The sequence below is a fragment of the Gavialis gangeticus genome, unplaced genomic scaffold, assembly GCF_001723915.1.
Source record: "Gavialis gangeticus isolate Ggan-Ray unplaced genomic scaffold, GavGan_comp1, whole genome shotgun sequence".
NCBI lineage: Eukaryota > Metazoa > Chordata > Crocodylia > Gavialidae > Gavialis > Gavialis gangeticus.
In genome coordinates, this window is record NW_017729025.1 from 65,182,400 (window position 1) to 65,200,920 (window position 18,521).

Genomic DNA, 18,521 nt, shown 5'->3' on the forward strand with positions numbered 1-18,521 from the left:
AGTCAGCTGATTGGTGAAAAAGCAGGAACTATCTATGAAAGCTCCTGCTTTTCAGCAGTTGTCAGTTGCCATCTGGCCTCTTTTGTCCTCTCCCCGCCTCAGTGTGTCGATTAATGGGCTCCCATAAGGGTGGGGATGGCCCAGGGAGCCACACTCTAGTGCCCCCTGGCCAGAGAGCTCACTTATCTAGTAGGGCTGTGCAAAGCTTTGGTCTCTGATTAGATTCAGCGGAGATTTGGCCCAGTTTACTGGCCGAATCTCCAAATCCAAATCGAATCTCAGGACCCTTTAATCTCTCCTAATTGAATCGGAACCCTCCAAATCAATTCAGAAAAATTCGGACATAGAGACAGCTTTAAATGTTTTTCTGCGTACTTCTGGGTTGCAGGAGCTTGTGATCGCTGCGATGCTGGGGCACATGGAGTATCCCACAGAAGCACAGGGGGCTCCCTAGCACACTTGGCAACAGACCCGGAAGTGAACCAGAACCACTGCCAGTCCGCTTCTGGATCTGCCAGGGAGTGCGCTGGGGGGGGGGCCCTCCCGCACAACCCCAGCTTGGTGACTGGTGCCTCCTGGATCTGGGGGGGGGCACCCAGGGTGTGCCCTACCCTGCCCGTGGCCAATCACTGAGCTGGGGGAGATGGGGGGAGGGGGGTGCAGCAGGACCCCCCAGCGCGCTCCCTGCCAAACCTGGAAATGGACCACTTTCGGTCCACTTTCTGGTTCGCCGCCAAGCACATGGAAGGGCCCCCCTACACTCCTGTGGGATGCTCCGTGTGCCCCAGCATCACAGCATTCACAAGCCATACATACCTCAAGGTATGTAGAAAAAACTTCGAAAGCTGCGTCTATGTCTGAATCAACATCAAATCTTCAGATTCAGAGTCAGCCAAATCGAATCACTGGTCCTAATTCAGGCTGAATCCAAATCGAATAGGGCCTCCTTCGCACACCCCTATTTTATAGCTCTCCAGCCAGGGGGGCTGGAATACATGTGTGCTCCAACTCCTGGGCTATTATTTTCTACTAGTAAGAATTCCAGATAATTTTTTACCAGTAGAAATGAATGCCTGTCTGTAGTTTTTGAATACTGCCACATGTTGATCTGAAGGTTTTTGATGCGTCAGATCTCTATCAGAGTCAAATGTTGAGGTGTTTATTCTTTTCCACAAATATATATCATAAAATTGGAAAGTATTAGCTGATACTTTACTTTACAGTTAGGGCTGCCAGGCTCTGGAATGGGCTCCCAAGTGAGGTGGTGCTGTCTCCTACCTTGGAGGTCTTCAAGAGGAAGCTAGACAGATATTTGACTGGGGTGATATGATCCTGGCACCCTGGGGCAGGAGGTCGGACTTGATGATCTGTTTAGGACCCTTCTGACCCTAAACACTATGATACTATGATACCACTGAAGAATTGTGTTAATATATACAAGATACAGATCTGAAAGAAAAAGTGAATTGAGTGATTACAGCTTCCTTTTTTAGGATCTACTAGATTAAGCATGAATTTAAAAAAAAAAATTTTCTATATATGAACTACGTAAAGAAAATAAAATAAAAATGTGAATGATATGGGCTCCACAGTATAAAACACGAATATTATTATGTCATGTTAAAATATATTGGGTGTTTAATGAAAATACCTTTGATTTATTTTTTTTTTCCCCCCAGATGACTTTTTAGTATTACATTTAGCTGACTTGATCCGCATGGCTTTTATGGCTGCCACAGATCACAGTGATCAGCTTCGTCTCTCTGGGCTTCAGACGTTGTTAATTGTTGTTCGGAAGTTTGCAGCTGTTCCAGAACCAGAATTTCCAGGTCATGTAATTCTGGAGCAATATCAAGCTAATGTAAGTACCCATTGATTTATAAAAATGAGTAGAGTAAAATTGAAATTAACAGCCTGTTAATGAAATGATATTTGGTCAGCAGTTAGTGGTACAGTCAAGATTCTGTTTGTTTGATGCAAAAACTATTTTCACTCATTCATACCTTCCCCAAAAATGACTTTGGGCAAAGGAAACATGAAAAGTTTCTGATTCAGATTATTAGTTTTTTCAAGTTTGATCATGACCGATTCTGTGTTTGAGTACCCCAAGTAAAAAAACAAGCCTTCTTTTCCTAGCGGGAAAAAAGAGCTGTTTACATTCTATACATATTAAAGCAACTTTTATACATGTGCCTGAAATACAAGGAATGAATGAATTTTGATGAAATAGTTATATATATATATGGACAGTTGTAAAAAACCAATATGGGATACTGTATGTAATAGATGGGCCTTTTTTTGCATGCGCCACCAGCTTCTATATTCTACACGATTTCTAGAAGTAGGCTCCCAAATTGGCCTTTTGAAGTGACAAGCAGGGGTGGCGGTTAAGGGTCACTTCCAAAGGAAAAAATTGTTGCCTTCTACCTGTTGTTGGCGGAAAACTGTCATAATCACTTCTGTTTCTGAATAATCTAATTAAACCTCCAGATTGCATACCTGGCAAAAATAAAAGGTGTTAAAATTGTTCCCAAATTTTCCAATTGGTTCCTACTTCCCCATCATCGCTGGAACTTACCCGAATTTATCTTCAGCCAGCTTCCGTGCTCTCTAGTAGTCTGCATAAGGCAGTTGGCTGGGCTGATAGAGACAGCGAGGTAGGTCTTTGCATTACTAAGATACTGCAGGCATTATAGCCTTTTCCCTCCCCAACTACTCCTAGAGGTCTGCCAGATGAGAGTAAAGAGACCCTCTAGAATCCCACACCAAAGTACCTTTGTGGATGAAGAACAGCTACCCAGAAGCCACTTCCTGGGCACACCCTGAAAAAATAAATAAATTGGCCATTAGTTCTTGCCACACAGAACAAACAACAGTATTCAAGTCTACTGTTAGACTAAATAATCCCAACATGGGAATCTGATTTTCATTTAAATACTGAGAGGACTTAATCAATAATGTAATTAGTACTATTCCTCTGCAATAACCAGTTTTCTCCTCCTCAGCTGCTAGAAATTGAGGAGATTTTGAAGCAGCTACAGAACCTGAATATTGTCTCATTATATTCTGTTCAGTACTCCTAAACACAAATAGAACATAGATAGCTATTTGTATTGATAAGACATAGCTACATCTGGTTTAACCAGTTTTTCTGTATCAAAGTGTGACTTCTTAGCCAAAGCCCATACAAAAGCTCCTTAAAGAATGGAACCACCTTACCAGAACTGAACAAGTTGTTAATGGCTTCTGTCTGTCCTCTCTGTTGGTCTTCATTGGCTAAGATGGAGATAATGCACAGGTTGCAATCTAGTGCTCCCCATAACTCTTACAATACAAATTAAAACTCAGGCCAGATTATCTACAGATTTGTTGTGGCCAAATAAATGTTGACTTCGCAGTTGCTCTACAGGCCAGAAGAAAAACCTTACTTGCCCACCACAGCTGTGTCAAGCTACAAAATATCTTTGATGGAAACAGTCTTTCAGTGTGCAACTTATGGCAAAAATTAGAGTGCAAATCAATTTTTTACTGCAAGAAGCAGTTCAGTTTTGTTATCCACAGAATAAGTGGTATGAATAACAGGATAATTTTTCTATGGGAACTTGGTCCCTAAAACAAGATTGGGGGGGGGAACAGCAGCAAAGGAAATTATTAAAAACTTGCTTAATGTTTTTAAGTTCCTCTAAGAGGAACCAAAGATTAACAATTTCATTGAGTAAGGTTGTCGGTTTGTATAAGACCTATGCAAACAATTCGAACAACTTGGAGAATTTTTTTCCGGCAAAGGCTAATGTTTAGGACCAGTTTTTTCCTGTTTAATATTAATTACAGAAGCATCCTGAGGACCTAAACAGATAGTACCATTGCATACTGTACAGATTCATGTAAAGACACCATCATCCCAAGTGTGATGGTATTTAAGTTTAGGTCATCAAAAAATATCTGAAGCACATAGTGAATTTTTTTTATTCTGTAGCCCTCAGTAACGTAAAAACTGGAAGAAGTCCACGCTCCTTGATAAGTCTTTCTCCATATTCAGTAATAAGCAGGTGTGATTTGTGTTCTCTCTCTTGCTCTTGAAGCTGTAAAATTTAATCAGTTTTTGCTGTTGTGTTAACTAATGTGCTGCTTTCTTTTCCTTAAAACCGAGATCTTTCTGGGTAAGGAAATGCCACTCATTAGGCTTGTAGGACCTGTCAGGTTTTGGACAGTTTTTTTTGTTTTCTTTGAGAAACTTCTTCCTTCCTGAATTCTTGATGTGATAAGAAGATTTCTTTGTTCTGACTTCAAGACCCTAGCAAGGAAGGGAAACAGGCCTCAAAGCCCACTGTGTCAGAAAGGAAACCTTTCTTCTATGGAAAACAAATTGTGGCCGACCACAACTCCATCTTTAATTGCTGATCATTTTTCCTAAATGTCATGTTGTAAAAAGAAAGGAACTAGCTTCTTTATAAGGAAATTGAACTAAAACCTGATTATGAAAAGTAACATTATTTCATTAACCTTCGTGGTATTTAAAGCATTTAATAACATCTTTTAGGTTGGAGCAGCACTTAGACCTGCCTTCACCCCAGAAACCCCACCTGATGTCACAGCAAAAGCATGTCAGGTAAATTCTTAAAGATTAAACTCTGAGAGGCATGAGTCTTTAACTAGGACTTTCATATCTTAGCTGTTTCTTTTGATCTAGAACACTTTTTTTTTTCCTTTTGGAGTTGATTCTTGCACTTCTGTAACTCATTTATCCTTAAATTACTGGTGCTTAAGAATTCGACAAATAAAAAATCCAGTATTTTAAATACTTTGGGGAGTTGGTTTTAAGTGATCACACTTTCTATTGTATGACTTTAGGTTTGCAGTGCCTGGATTGCAAGTGGCATAGTAAGTGACCTTAATGACCTTCGAAGGGTTCATCAGTTGCTTGTATCATCCTTGACCAAAATACAGGCTGGAAAAGAAGCACAGAGTCAGTTATACAATGAGAGCACCTCAACTATGGAGATATTGGCTGTGCTCAAAGCTTGGGCAGAGGTTAGTACGTTCATTTTATAACGGGACTTTTGACTATTAAAGGATGAGAATGGTGAGCTTACCTTTTAAACCTAAACTTAACTGTTTAAGTAACTTTCAGCAAACTAGTGAATAGAAGTTTGTCTAATAGCTTTGCATTTTTTGCTTTGTATTGAGTACTGAATGCATTAAAACCTAAGCATCCCACTTATGTTAACAGCAAAATATTCTTTAAAATGAAAAATGTAATGTGGTCACAGGAATGCCTTTAAAATATATGATTTAGAAAAGTTGCTTTAGGCCCTTTTCTTATCACGTATTCCTTTACAGAATGACCAGCAAGCAGCTTGCTTTATACTGCACTTATCATCAGCATTCTATAGCAATTCATTACCAACTTTAAATGAAGAAACCTTAGCTCATGTGGTTATCTCTTAGATATCCATGATTCATGAATGAAGTTATAAGATTTGTTGGCATTTTATTTCCCATAGGCAGACTGTGTAAATAAATATACCTCAAGTGAAGTTACTCATTTCTCATGTGACTGCCTGAAGGTTCAGTAAGATAGTATGACTCTGACTTAGGAATGTGTTCCCAACTGCTTGATATACCAAAACTTGGTAAAATTCCAGTGTTCACATATCAAAAAAACTGGAAAAGATACAGGAATGAGTTTGAGTGCGATTAGAGATCTGGAAAACATAACTTAGAGTGAGAAATATAAATGTACTAGACTGACCTTCTTATCTAAGAGCAGGTTAAATGGTGACTTAGTAATAGCCTACAAATACCAACATGAGGAAGAGATTTTTAGTGATTAATAACTCTTCTACTAGCATGGGAAAAATATTTAGTGAGATCCAGTGGTTTGAAGGTGAAGCCAAACAAATTCAGACTACACATATGAATATAATTTTAAGAGTGAGGTTAATTGAACGTTGGTGCAGTTTGAAGCAACCCAAGCCCTAGAGATTATAGCTGCTGCAATCCCCAAGTCCTGGGGTTTTCACGCACCCCCAGTCCCTAGGGATCATGGCTGCATGCTCAACAAGCTTTTATTTTCTACAAGATTTTAGAAATAGGCTCCCAAAGAGGCCTCTTGAAGTGACAAGCTGGGGTGGCAATTAACAGGGTCACTTGCAAAAGAAAAAACATTTAACTTAATTGAAGTTTCATGCACCCCTGAGCCCTATGGATTGTGGCTGCTGCAATCTCTCAGCCCAGAGGGTGCGAGGGGCACTCTTTTGGCTGGGAGCCCCTCAGCTGAGAGTGCTCCCAGCTATGGGTGCTTAATTCTTACTGGTGTAGGGGGAGTTCTGCACCAGGCTCCCCATGCACTGGTGATGGAGGGGTGATAGGATTTAACATGCAATCATGCCTCCTGCCATGCATGTGTGGCATGACAGGAGGGGCGGTTGTGTGGATTGCACATTACATCCCATCACACCTTTACCTGCACTAGTGAGCCTGGTATTGTGGTGCAGTCCTGGAGCTGGAACTGACAATCAGCTAATTGTCAATCTCAGCCTTGAACCGGCTCCAGTGAGTGCACCAGTTCTCCAGGCACCCCCTGCATGTTCCTAAGCTCTCCCCTAGCATATGGCAAGTAGTAATTGTGCAATTGGGATCTTATCTCTGGTTCCAAAATCATGCATCCTGCTATGCACATGTGGCATGGCAGGAGCACGATTTTTGGGATCAAAGAAAAGATCATATTGCACCATTAAATGACTGTGTGCCAGAAGTCTTATTTCTAGAACTTTAAAGATAAAAAATTTAATTCAAAGCATTTTAAAGCAGCCTAGATTTAAGGAAGACCCTAAATCAGAATAAAAAGATTACTAGAAATGTAAAGAACATTTCCTGAAAATGACAAAGTTCATCTAGGTTTTTGGTCTCCAAACTTTTTGAAGTTTTCAGCTGTTACATGGAGAGCATCTTCTGACATAGAACACTGTAGGAAATTACTCACCTGGCAAAGGTTGAAGAATATTGGCATACATTTGTCTAAGTATATCTGTGAAAACAACGTTCATTTCCATAGCTATTTTTAAATACTTCTTCCTGTTTTACTGGATGCTCAGAGCCAGGGCTACTCACCTTTATCAATAATCCAGTTTATTAATGTTAAAAATGTATAATTCATGTAACAGTAGCATGTAGAAGTCCCAAAAGATCACTGCTTCATTGTACTAGTCCTTTTGCATGCAGACTGCCCCAAAGAATTTGAGAGCCAAGCAGGTGACGCAGATATAGGCTAGGGGTAAAGAAGTATTGGTTAACCTTGTTTTGCTGATGATGAAAAGAGGCAGGGTGACTGACTGACTTAACCAAGATGATGCAATACGTTTTAGAAAGATGAATCAGAGTTTCCTAGATCTTAGGCCAGTGGCTTGACCATAAGACAAGTGAAATACCATTCAATTATTTTAAATATTGTAAAAGCAAACAAATAAATTGCATTTAAGAATTTCAAAAGACCTAGCTGCTGATTTTCTGTGGACTCTAATTTCCAATAAGCGTTGGAGCACTTAGAAAGTTCTAAAGGACTGGAAGGTTATTCCAGTATTTAAAGAGAATGACTCAGATAATTATAGACATGACGTTGATTCTGGGCAAAATAATGGAATGTCTGATAAGGACTTGATTAATCAAGGATTAAAGAAAGGTAGTGATAGTTCATAAAGGTTTAATAATAAATAAACCTTTCAAACTAACTTGATATCTTTTTTTTTTTAGATTACAGATTTAGTTAAAAAGGATAATAGTATGCATTTGACTTGAGTCTCTCTTATTAAGAAAAAATAACAATGGGAGAACTGCATATCAAGCAAATTATTAAAAACTAGCTGATGTGTCACAAAATGTGGCTTTAAACAGGAAATCATCTTTGAGCAGGTGTGTTTCTAGTGCAGTCACAGTTGGGTCCTGGACCTCCCAATTTACCTTTTTTATCAATAACCTGCAATAAAGAAAATATTGCTACTGATAATGTTTTCAAATGATACAAGGTTCTAGAGTGCTAAATTAAAAAGATGACAAGTTATTGTAACAATGTGGTTTGGGTTGCTTGGTAGGTTGGATGTAAGCAGCTACATCATTGCAGCCGAAGGAAGATTAACAGGCTGATTTGCTCAGTCTTTCTGGACATCAGTAATTTGATAATAAATTTTTTAGCCTAACAGAAAAAGATGTAACAAGATCCAAAGACTCTAATTTGAAGCCTGAAAAAATCAGACTAGAAATGAGGTGTAATTTTTTAACTGTGAAGCTGGCTAATCCACAGGCACAGTTCACCAAGAGTTTGTGAATCACTTGAAATCTTTAGAAAATATGCTTCAGTTAATCCAAAACTGCTGCACAGGAATTAATTCAAGGAAGTCTTTTGATCCGTGTTACACACAGAGATCAAACTAGATCATATTAGTTTCTTCTGACATGAAAATCTATTAAATTTCCTGTGTCTCAATCTTTGAGCAGATTTATATAGTGGCAGTTGAAAGACAAAAAAACCAAAGTGGTGGACACAAACAGTCCTTGAAGATCACAGATTCCACTGATGAAAGCTGTAGTGATGAAACTTCTTCTGCCAGTGGACTTCTAGACCTGGTCCAGGCAGACCTCGGAACACTAAGCAAACTTTGGCTTGCCGCGCTTCAGGATTTTGCTCTCTTAACTTTACCTTCTGAATACACCTCTCAGCTTCCTGCTGAAGGTAAGAAAGCAAATTAAACAGTATTTTCATCCGCATTGCTTGTAACTTTAAGAACTGTTACTAAATTCTATTTGAGGTACATTGTTTTTACTAAGCACAACCCACTAGGCCTTCTCTAAATATTGTACAATTAGCATATCATAAAAATGCAATGCCATTATAAAAATAGGCAAGAACTCTGAAATATATTTTATTGGACCAGCTGTATAGCTGGGAGGACTGTTAGCCAAGTTTTTCAGTATCGGGGGCATTTTTACACATGCATGCAGTGCAGCACCAGGTGCCTTGAAAAGTGCCCAGCATTGCAATACTTGCAATTGTGTAAGTAGCAAAATACACATCAGCTCTGAGAAGATGGCAACGGTGTGCTTTTGAACTAAAATATCTCAGAGGTGCTTTAGTTCACAAGCTCGCTGCCGCCATTTTCTGCATGCTGATGTGCATTTCGCCACTTGTAGAACTGCATGCAGTGTAGTACAGTTCACGTCAGCTCACGTGCGGAGCAGACTTGATTAGCCACAGCTACTTTGAAACAGCAGATCTTTGGCGTGTCCCGGGAGAAAAAGTATGTGTATAAATGCCCCAGGTGTCCTTCCTCAGTTAACATGAGGAAGAACACCTGATGCCAGAAAGCTCATCAGCTAAAGGTCCTGACTACAAAATTGGTCCAGCAAATGATAACATGAGAATCCTTGCCTATCGTACATTTTCTAGACCAACACTCCAACCCAATTACAAAAATACTCTGACAAGATAATTATAGCTGAGAATAGTCATCTCATTCAAAACTATGTTGACTGCTCTTTTTCTAGGTGGGGCATTCTATACTGCAGAGACTATTGAAAATGCAAGACCACACTATCAGAATTCCTGGTCTCTAATCCTGTATGCTACAGCATTATGGCTCACCAGCACAGGTTTCATTGTAGTAGATCCAGATGAAGGTCTAACTAATCTCTCCCGACCCGTCACTCCAACTACGATGTGTCAAGATTCTTCCTCCAGGGCTGCAGTGAAATCTCCTGAGGATGTGAATACTGACAGATTCCATCTTATCTTGGGTCCGTGAGTGTGTAATCTGTCTGGACACTCAATGCTAAACAGTTAGTTTCAGTAAGACATAAAACTGTGGCCAAAGTAGTACTGTAGTTGCTTGCTTCTAACTGCAACACTGAATAATGTGTATGTTCAAAATGCATGTGGCAAGGAATGTGGCAAGTCCTGGAAACAAAATTACAATCTGTTTTTAGTTGTGCTGGGAAAAATATCCAGTAACGGGTAAACTAAGCATGTGACAGTTCACTGCAAGCCAATAAACCTACAGGTTTGAAGTTAGGGACTAATACGATCTGAGAACAACAGTGTAATTCCAGAGTGCACCTACTAACTTGATTATAGCTGCTCCATCTCTCTCACACAGCTGTGAACAAGCTGTGTATGCTAGATGCTCAGCAAGATATTTCGCATTAGTCTCTAAACCTCCCTGATCAATGATCACAATAATCTTTAGCACTGTTTTTTCCTTCCTTCCCTGACCAATCTCTGGCCACAGCACTGTTCCTGTTATCCCTCCTTGGATAAAGGACTGTGGAGTCACCTGTCTTAGGCCACTGAGACAAATTCTGATTCTCCTCCAAGTCTGCCACCACATGGATACTCTACATTCCCAGTTTATCACTTCTGGGACACATGATAATGATAAGCAACCACACAACCTTTCTAAAGATTTCTAAATGCAGTTATCCCTTACGTCCATAGCATGTAAAATACTTAGAAATAATACGCTCCCTTGTGGGCATGTCTACATGTGCAATTAATATGGCTGAATAAACTCCAGCACAGTTTGTGCCGGAGTATATTGCTCCTGGGCACTGTGTTTGCATGTGCACCCAGGCCTACAGCACGTTGAACTGAGGCAAAGGATCCCCAGCTGGCAGGAGTCTGAGGGGTCATCCTGCCAGCCTGGGGCTGCTTCGCCACAGCTCAACGTGCTGCAGAGGGGCTGGTACAGGTACGAGGGTGCTTCAGTGTAGGGCTAGCCAGCAGGCAAGCCCTGCACTGAAGCATCTCATGCCCCAGCCAGCCCCGTCAGCATCTACACATACATTGCAGCTGATGAAACTCTGCCAAAAGATAGTACTTGTGTCTGGCAGTACTGTTGTCTGGCAGAGTTATTTAGTTTACTCCATCCTAATAACACTACACATGTAGACGCTGACATTTTATTAGTCAACTCCACAGTAAACGTCTCATGTAGATACACCCTTTGTTTATTACCTTTAATCTGGTTCCTCACCACTCTAAACAGCATAGTGGGTTGATAGGAAAGTCCTCTGAGGAATTCCTCTTCTTTATCTGACTTTTCGTCTGAATCATGGAGTCTTTCTCCCTAGTACAGTCGAGCTTTTTTGGACCTTTGTTGCCCCCTCAATCAGGCAGAATCCATCTGTTACAAATCTGAAGTATTTTTTAAATTAAGACGAACTCTCAGTCTTTCTAATCTATACTGTAGATACCCTACCAATTGATTCTGTAATGTAAATCAGTATGATAAGAGTTTACATGTTAGTTTCTGGATTATTAGATTCAAGCTAGGGGAGATAGTATATTGGGTCTTTGTGAAAAAAAAATATTTTACATAGTAGATTCAGACTCCAGTATTTTTGAAAGGCATTATGAATACTTTTTTTTCCTAGAGTCATAGGTGCAGAGTACAGGTACAAAGGCTAATCTTTGGCTGACTTACCCTCTCTTTTCTGCTTAACTAAAATCATAGCTGCTGCTGAAGTCTGAGATCCTTGGGTGGATCTTGAAAAAAACTGAAGAGCTGTGAAATAAGACAATAAGTCCTAAGGGACAGCAAAATTGCCCTCAGAAAGGGTCACTTGATTAGTGGAATGATCATTAAAAAGGAGAGATGATTGTTAACACCTGTGAAGTGAAGACCAGAACTGCTGCACTGTGGAACAGGAATCAAAACCACCGTGCTTCTATCTCAGGCAAAACATGATTTTCCCACTTATTTCACACACTGCAAGTTAGGGGAGCTGATTTTTGGGGACAAGGCACATGTTGTATGCAAGAAATATGGTATTTATATATACTGAAACATCTGGATAGTTTAGTCACTTTAACATTATTTTAGACACTGAGTTAAAAAAGTCCCTGCCCTAAGGGACTTTTTGCAAAACTTAATTCACTAAAACGTGTGTGTGTGTGTGTGTTTGTGTATAAAATAATATGTTGTTTCCAGGTCTGGTCAACAGGACAGTTTATTTGACAAAGTTACTGAATGTTTTCAACAAAATGTTTTTAAAAAATATGTTTTTTTGTTTTTTCCCCTCTTCTGCCATTTTCAGGAATTAGTGTAGAATTTCTCTGCTCCCCTCGATCAGATGCAGCAATGGACAACATTACTGCATGCTTACATGCTCTACAGGCATTGCTTGATGTTCCTTGGCCTAGAGCTAAAGTAGGTGGTGATCAGGTAATACATTAATTCAGAATCTCTCAGTGTGTTGTGATAATGCCTGGTAGGTAACTCTATGATCACTCTGCTTTACTTAATACCCACCAGGATGGTCACTTTGTAGTTTGAGGTACTGAATGTAAAGGAAGCTCACAGTGTATATGTGTGTCTGCATAACAGTCAACTAATCTGATAAAACTTCGTTTTATAGTCCTGGCTTTTAAAAGTAAAAGTTGAGAAAGCGTTTCATTATTTGAAGGCCACGTAAGTTGTCCTTTTACAAAACAAAACAAACTTGGTTCACTCAGTCGCCAGTTTGTATACTCCTGTAGATAGCAGATAATATTCACTCTAACTATCAATTTCCCGTTGTATCTCTTTATACCCGGGTGCTATCCTTACTAATGTTTTGCACTTTTAATCCATCAGGATTTGTATACTTATTAATTAGGCAGTTATTTTGATGTCTTGAATAAAAGTTAACACCTTTTTTGAAGTCTAGTTGAACATGTTACTTGGATGTTGCTCATTCTTTGGGGGACACTAGTCTCAAAACCACATTGTAAAATACTGCTCTTTCTGTTCCAAGATCAGTGTTCTTCTGAAATGCATCAGTCAGAAGAAATATTTACCCTTTAGATTTACTTTCATGTAGCATCTGATTAGGAGTTGTCCTCCTTCAAAACATTATTTTGAATTAAAGAGATGCATTGAGTTCTGTCCCATACGAGAATAAGCCAGAAACTGTTCACAGAACCGAATTCAGTTTATCCTTTCCCTGCTCATCCCACCTCCAAATTCCCAGCCCCTCCAGGTGCCCCACAGGCCATATCTTTGACACCCCTATTGTGAAGCATAGCCAAATGTAAACTTCATTGCTAACCAAAAAGAAGAAATTTTCACCTCCCTGTCTGACATCAGACACCTCCAGACAAGAAACCTGCCTAATCTGCACATCATAGAGTAACCCTCTCACACAAGGACTCTGAGGTATCCAGGGGAATAAACTTCCACCTTTTACCTCCCCTGTGCAAAATGAAGTTTCTTTTCTACCTAGGAGAACTTTTACAATCTTCGAATTTTCCTCAGCCTGAAGAAGGTTGTGTATACCCAAAAGCTTGCAAAGAAAGAATTTTTTTTGCTACTATTTAATTGGTCTAATAAAAGATATTGCCTCTGACCCAAGATCTTTGTTTATCTCTATTTCTTAGACCAACATGGCTATAACATATGTCCCTAAAATTAAAATGTACCCTTTGTTTGTATGACATGACCTCTGTTTTTTCTGACAAAGAATTGAAGTGTAAGACATGCAAAGTATTTCTATAACTCAGAGTATGATTTTTTTTAAAGATACCAAGACTGTTACAACTGCAAGCAAAAGCAAAGCTTTGGCTGGCGCAACTGAAGTCATCCTACCTTTCAGTTTCCTACTATAACTTAAACCCTAATTTACCTCTTGTATTTGAACCTTGTAGTCTCTCCCACTTTTATTTTTATGATTTTTTTATTCTGTTTGCCTACCTTTAAATAAAGGTCCATTATCCATTTAAATAGTAAGTCATGAAACTACATGTTTAAACTGCTTGCTTTTTTTCTTTCTAAACCAGGAGTGTCAAACATATCCCGCAGGGGTGTCAAACATATGGCATCTGGTCCTTAGCACTACCCACGTGAGGCATGGCATGTGGCCATGGCATTATGCCACTCTGCCAGCAGGATTGGACTTGGGGATGCCATCCCCTTCTCCTTTCCCTCTCCCAGCCTACCTGATCTGGCTGCTCCTCCAGCTGATCTGGGACCCACACTGCATGTGACATGGATCCTTGAGCAGCTGAAACAAGTGTTGTGTATGGTGCAGTCCAAGTGGCAGATGTGCTGCATGCTGGACTGTACTACACATGGTATGTCTGCTCTGGGAAGTGTGTTGCACATGGTGCCTGCTCCAACCAACAGTGCTCACAGGTGCTGCATGCAGCACTGGTTCTGGGCTGGCTGAAGTGACCCGGCATGCAGCACCATTCTGGGGCTGCTGAGGCAGGTGCTACATATGGTGCAGTCAGGCCAGCGTGGCCACTGCGTGCAGTGTAGCTGCTGCTGTGGCTGAACTAGACCACACACAGCACCTATTCCAGCTGCTCTGGGATCTGTACTGCACACAGCACAAGTCGCAGACCAGCTGGAGCAACTGCTGAATCAAGTATGCTGGAGGTAAGTAGGTGGGGTGGAAGGGGCTCCCTGGGCCTGATCCAGCCTGAGGCTTGGCTCCACACCGCTCATCTGTCTTGTGGGGCTTTTTGGGTTTGACTCCCTTGTTCTAAACTAATATTTCAACCTCAGGATGGATATTAATCTGTTGGGAGAAAGCAGATATAGATAAGGATCTGTCCGTCCTATAAGATTTTAGAGACCATTGGGGGAATAAATTCTCCTCAAAATATGCTCCAAAATTTAGAAGCCTAGATTATTATTTAGGTGTCCTGCATGATATTGTCTTTTTTTCTTTAATTTGCCTTCTGTCTTTAAGCCCTTAGGGTCCTATTTGATCATGGTTTTTAAGCTTTCTCTCTGAAACTCCCAAGAACTAGAAAATGACCTTTTATAATGAAAGCTGAGATCATCGTGTAATCATAGGCTTTTAGGGAAAAACACCGAAGAATGAGGCACTTTTGATAAAATCACAGGAGCTGGCAGTTCTGATGATGAAAGCAGCACTGTTGGTTTTGCAAGAAGGAATTATTTGGGTAATGGTGCCTTTTTCTACAATTTCAATACCAAACTATGAGCCTTAAAATACCGAACATTTCTCTTACTACAGGAGCTGGGTGTAGAGCTGTTGAATGTTTTGCATCGACTGATATTAACCAGAGAATTGCCTGACATTCAGCTTGCTGCTCTTGAAGTGGTCCGACAGATTCTTTTTGCATCTCAGGAACATGTGAGGGAAAAACGCAGAAGTGCAGAAGGTATAATCTTATACTAGTAATTATGCACTCTTCTAAAGTTAAAGCAGTAAGCTGTTGTCTTGGAGAACTGAAATTTAGCCTTGCCTTTGCTACAGGTTTCTAAGCAAACTTTTCCACATTTTGTCATTAAGTGTATGTTCATTTTCTGGTTGCCTGACTAAAGATCATTGAAGTATGATTTGCAGATACACTTGAGTAGTTGGTGCTGCATCTGAAGTCAGGAGGAGTGTTTAAATACTACATGATACTAAATACTCTGAAAAATCATGGCCTGAGCCTCCCACATTTATCTATCATGTAATTAAATACCATATGGTAATGTATGTACACAAGAGGGCCAAGTTCAAGTCGCAGAGTTAAGTGCAGTGCTGGCATTTTCACAATTCTTGAGTGCTTGACTTAGCAACATTAGTGTTCTTCTATTGTTGTGTTTTTTTTATGTACCTTCCTAGGTTTTTATAAAGAAACATGATGGAATGTCTAATTTTTCAGTTAACATGATATGCAGAATTCACATTATTCAGGAACAGGGTTGAAATCTTCTGGATCCATTTCACAGACATCTGCTACTTGAGCTAAATCAGTGATTATCAACTACAGTGCTATGGCACCCTTGGATGCCTTGATTTCCTGTGAAAAGGTTTCACTCAAACCGAGAAATTTCAAAGAGGAATCCATATTGATAAAAATATTCTAACATATAATCGATCTGAATTCTTTGCAACAGAAGAATTGCCCTATTGATTTTTCTGTAGTAAAAAACAAACAAAAAAACCTAAGAGCTGACATTATCCAAGGGTTGCTTGAATCTTTTGAGGGGTACCTCAAGTCTAAAAAGCTTGAGAACCACTGAAGTAACTGATAGTAGTTGTAGGTTGTCATCTTCTGGAACAATACTAGAGAAGAATGAGAAATATTTTGGTAGTAGTTTGCACAACCATCTGCTGACAGCAAGGTATGGTGAAACTCAGAAATCACAAGTTCTGTCCCCAGCTCTGGAGGCGCGGTGTACTTTCATGGTCACAGAGTCTTTTCTCTTTTTCTTCTTCCCTTAAGACTAACCTCTTCTGCCCAGGTACTCCCTGTCCCAGTGCTGTCTTTTGTCCATTCTAGGCTTCTTGTGCCAGTCCCAGTCTCCTTGCCCAGCCAATTACCCTTTCCTGGCAGTTTCTCTTTTCTCTCTCCTGATCTACTTCCTCACATTCCATATCAAATCTCTAACTGAATCTCTCCATGCATACTTGTCCCAATGTCCTTGCCACCCACTCCTAGTTCCCCCCACTCCCCAGTTCTTTATCCAGTTTTTGTTTTACCCCAACCTTGAATTTGGCTGTCCGTGCCCCAGTCATCCAGTCACAGCTGCCTTGCTCAGCCTGTTTGCTCAACTGGTCCCATTATCTTCCTTCTCCCAACTTCTAATCACACTTTGTATCCACCTCTACCCTGCATCTTAATTTTTCAGACTTCTTGTGCCAGTCTACTTTTTTCCTTCCTCTTCAGCCAGGCACTTATCCTGTCTGCGCTTGACTTCTTCACATTGCCAGGGTTTCAGCAGAATGACAGGATCACAGGACAGAGAGACTCCCCTTCCACAGTTAAAATGCTCTCCCCTTAAAAATATCAGCTGGAGCAGACTTCTAACATGGAAAATTTCATGGGTTGAAAATTTGGCAGTTAACTCTAACTTGTATGTTTATAAGGAAGGTAGCTAGTCCATCTGCTTTTAAGTTTGCCTGATAATTAATTTTACTAGCTGCCTTGCTTATAGACATACACATGCCACCATACAAAAGCATATTTCAAAGTATGCCTGCCCAGTGATTATCATTCTTAAGAATGCATTTCAAAGTACAGCTGTCATCCAACAGGTGTATGTTATGTGGCATTAAAATTTAAAATTGCAAATGTTCAGCTGTTGATGTGACAAGGCTTCAAGAATTAAACTGTTATCAACAAAGCACATTAATTAATAGCTGTTGTATTTCTTCTTTTTACTTGTAGTTGATGATGGTGCAGCAGAAAAGGAGACATTGCCAGAATTTGGAGAAGGAAAAGATACGGGAGGCCTGGTGCCTGGGAAGTCACTGGTCTTTGCAACGCTGGAGTTGTGTGTTTGCATTCTTGTGAGACAGCTCCCCCAGCTCAACCCTAAATTAACTGGTAGCTTCACAGTTAAAGATGGAAAGCCTCAGTTATTGTCAGAGAATGGAAGCAAATTGGTATCGGCAGCATTAGTTATCCTCTCTGATGTTCCTGCTGTCTGCTCTCCTGAAGGTATGATGTGGTTCCAACGTGCAATTTCATTACAAGGGGAGGGTAAATGAAAAAATAATGGTGATAGAAGAGCCTGTTTGCTGCTATATCATTTTCTTGGCTGAATATGTGCTGCAGCAAGTTTTTGATGATTTTCCCATGACAATTTCTATTCTAATTATTTGCGTTGAAAGGTTAAAAAACAAGCTGATGGGCACCGGAGCAACTGAGAGTTTAAAGTCATCTGACTGAGAAAGCCTTTTCTCTTCCACATAAGGAGTTGAATTTAAATAACTTATTTTGTTTTTGTCTTTTTTTAAGCTGTATGTTTCCTTTGTAGATGTTCAGTTTAAAATGCAGCTCTAATAACATGCTGCAAAATGAAATATACTCTATCTTTCCTTTCAACAATAGCTGCCTTTTAAACTACAGGAACCCAAAATACAAAGCAACCGTTGTTTTTTTTCTCAGATAATTGAAACTTCTCCCCATACTACATGCTAAATCCTTTAAAACAGGAGCCATGTCAAAGATATGGCCCATGGGCCAGATCCAGTCTGCAGAACCAGGTCATCTGCCCCCAGGGCTCCCCACAGGGCCAGAAATTTGGTGGTGGGTTGAGCAGTGGTATCATTAGTTGCCATGGCTTTGGGCAGGTAATGCTACAGCCTCTTGTCCCACCCCTAAGTTTCAGGCCCTAGAGAGAGCTTCCTGGCTCAGTCCAGGTTGTAGAGCCATGTCATGTTGTCCATGGGTCAAAAATTTGGTAGCAGGAGGAGCAGCAGGTGCTGTGGCAATTAATGCTGCCACCACCAAATTTCCAGCCCCACACTCCAGATCCAGCCCACAGATCAGTCTTGTGCTCAAGGGGACCTGGTGACTGTCTATAAACTCACTAGGGGGGACCAGAAGGGTTTGGGGGAGACACTGTTTCCCCGAGCACCCCCTGGCATAACAAGCAACAATGGACACAAATTATTGGAGAGTAGGTTTAGATTAGACATCTGCAAGAACTACTTCACAGTTAGGGCGGCTAGGAGCTGGAACCAACTTTCAAGGGAAGTGCTGGCTCCTACCCTGGGGATCTTTAAGAAGAGGCTTGATG

The 18,521-nt window shown here is 40.4% G+C and overlaps 1 protein-coding gene across 3 annotated transcripts in view; it reads left to right on the forward strand.

Moving 5' to 3' along the window:
* Positions 1–18,521, forward strand: part of HEATR5A (HEAT repeat containing 5A) — a 166,655-nt gene that overhangs the window by 130,945 nt on the left and 17,189 nt on the right. For all 3 annotated transcript variants that reach the window (XM_019518917.1, XM_019518916.1, XM_019518918.1), the window contains 8 exons: positions 1,680–1,861; positions 4,541–4,609; positions 4,852–5,031; positions 8,494–8,728; positions 9,541–9,789; positions 12,088–12,215; positions 15,016–15,163; positions 17,165–17,437. In XM_019518917.1, the coding sequence (XP_019374462.1) occupies positions 1,680–1,861; positions 4,541–4,609; positions 4,852–5,031; positions 8,494–8,728; positions 9,541–9,789; positions 12,088–12,215; positions 15,016–15,163; positions 17,165–17,437 (1,464 nt within the window). The remainder of the gene's footprint in view (positions 1–1,679; positions 1,862–4,540; positions 4,610–4,851; positions 5,032–8,493; positions 8,729–9,540; positions 9,790–12,087; positions 12,216–15,015; positions 15,164–17,164; positions 17,438–18,521) is intronic.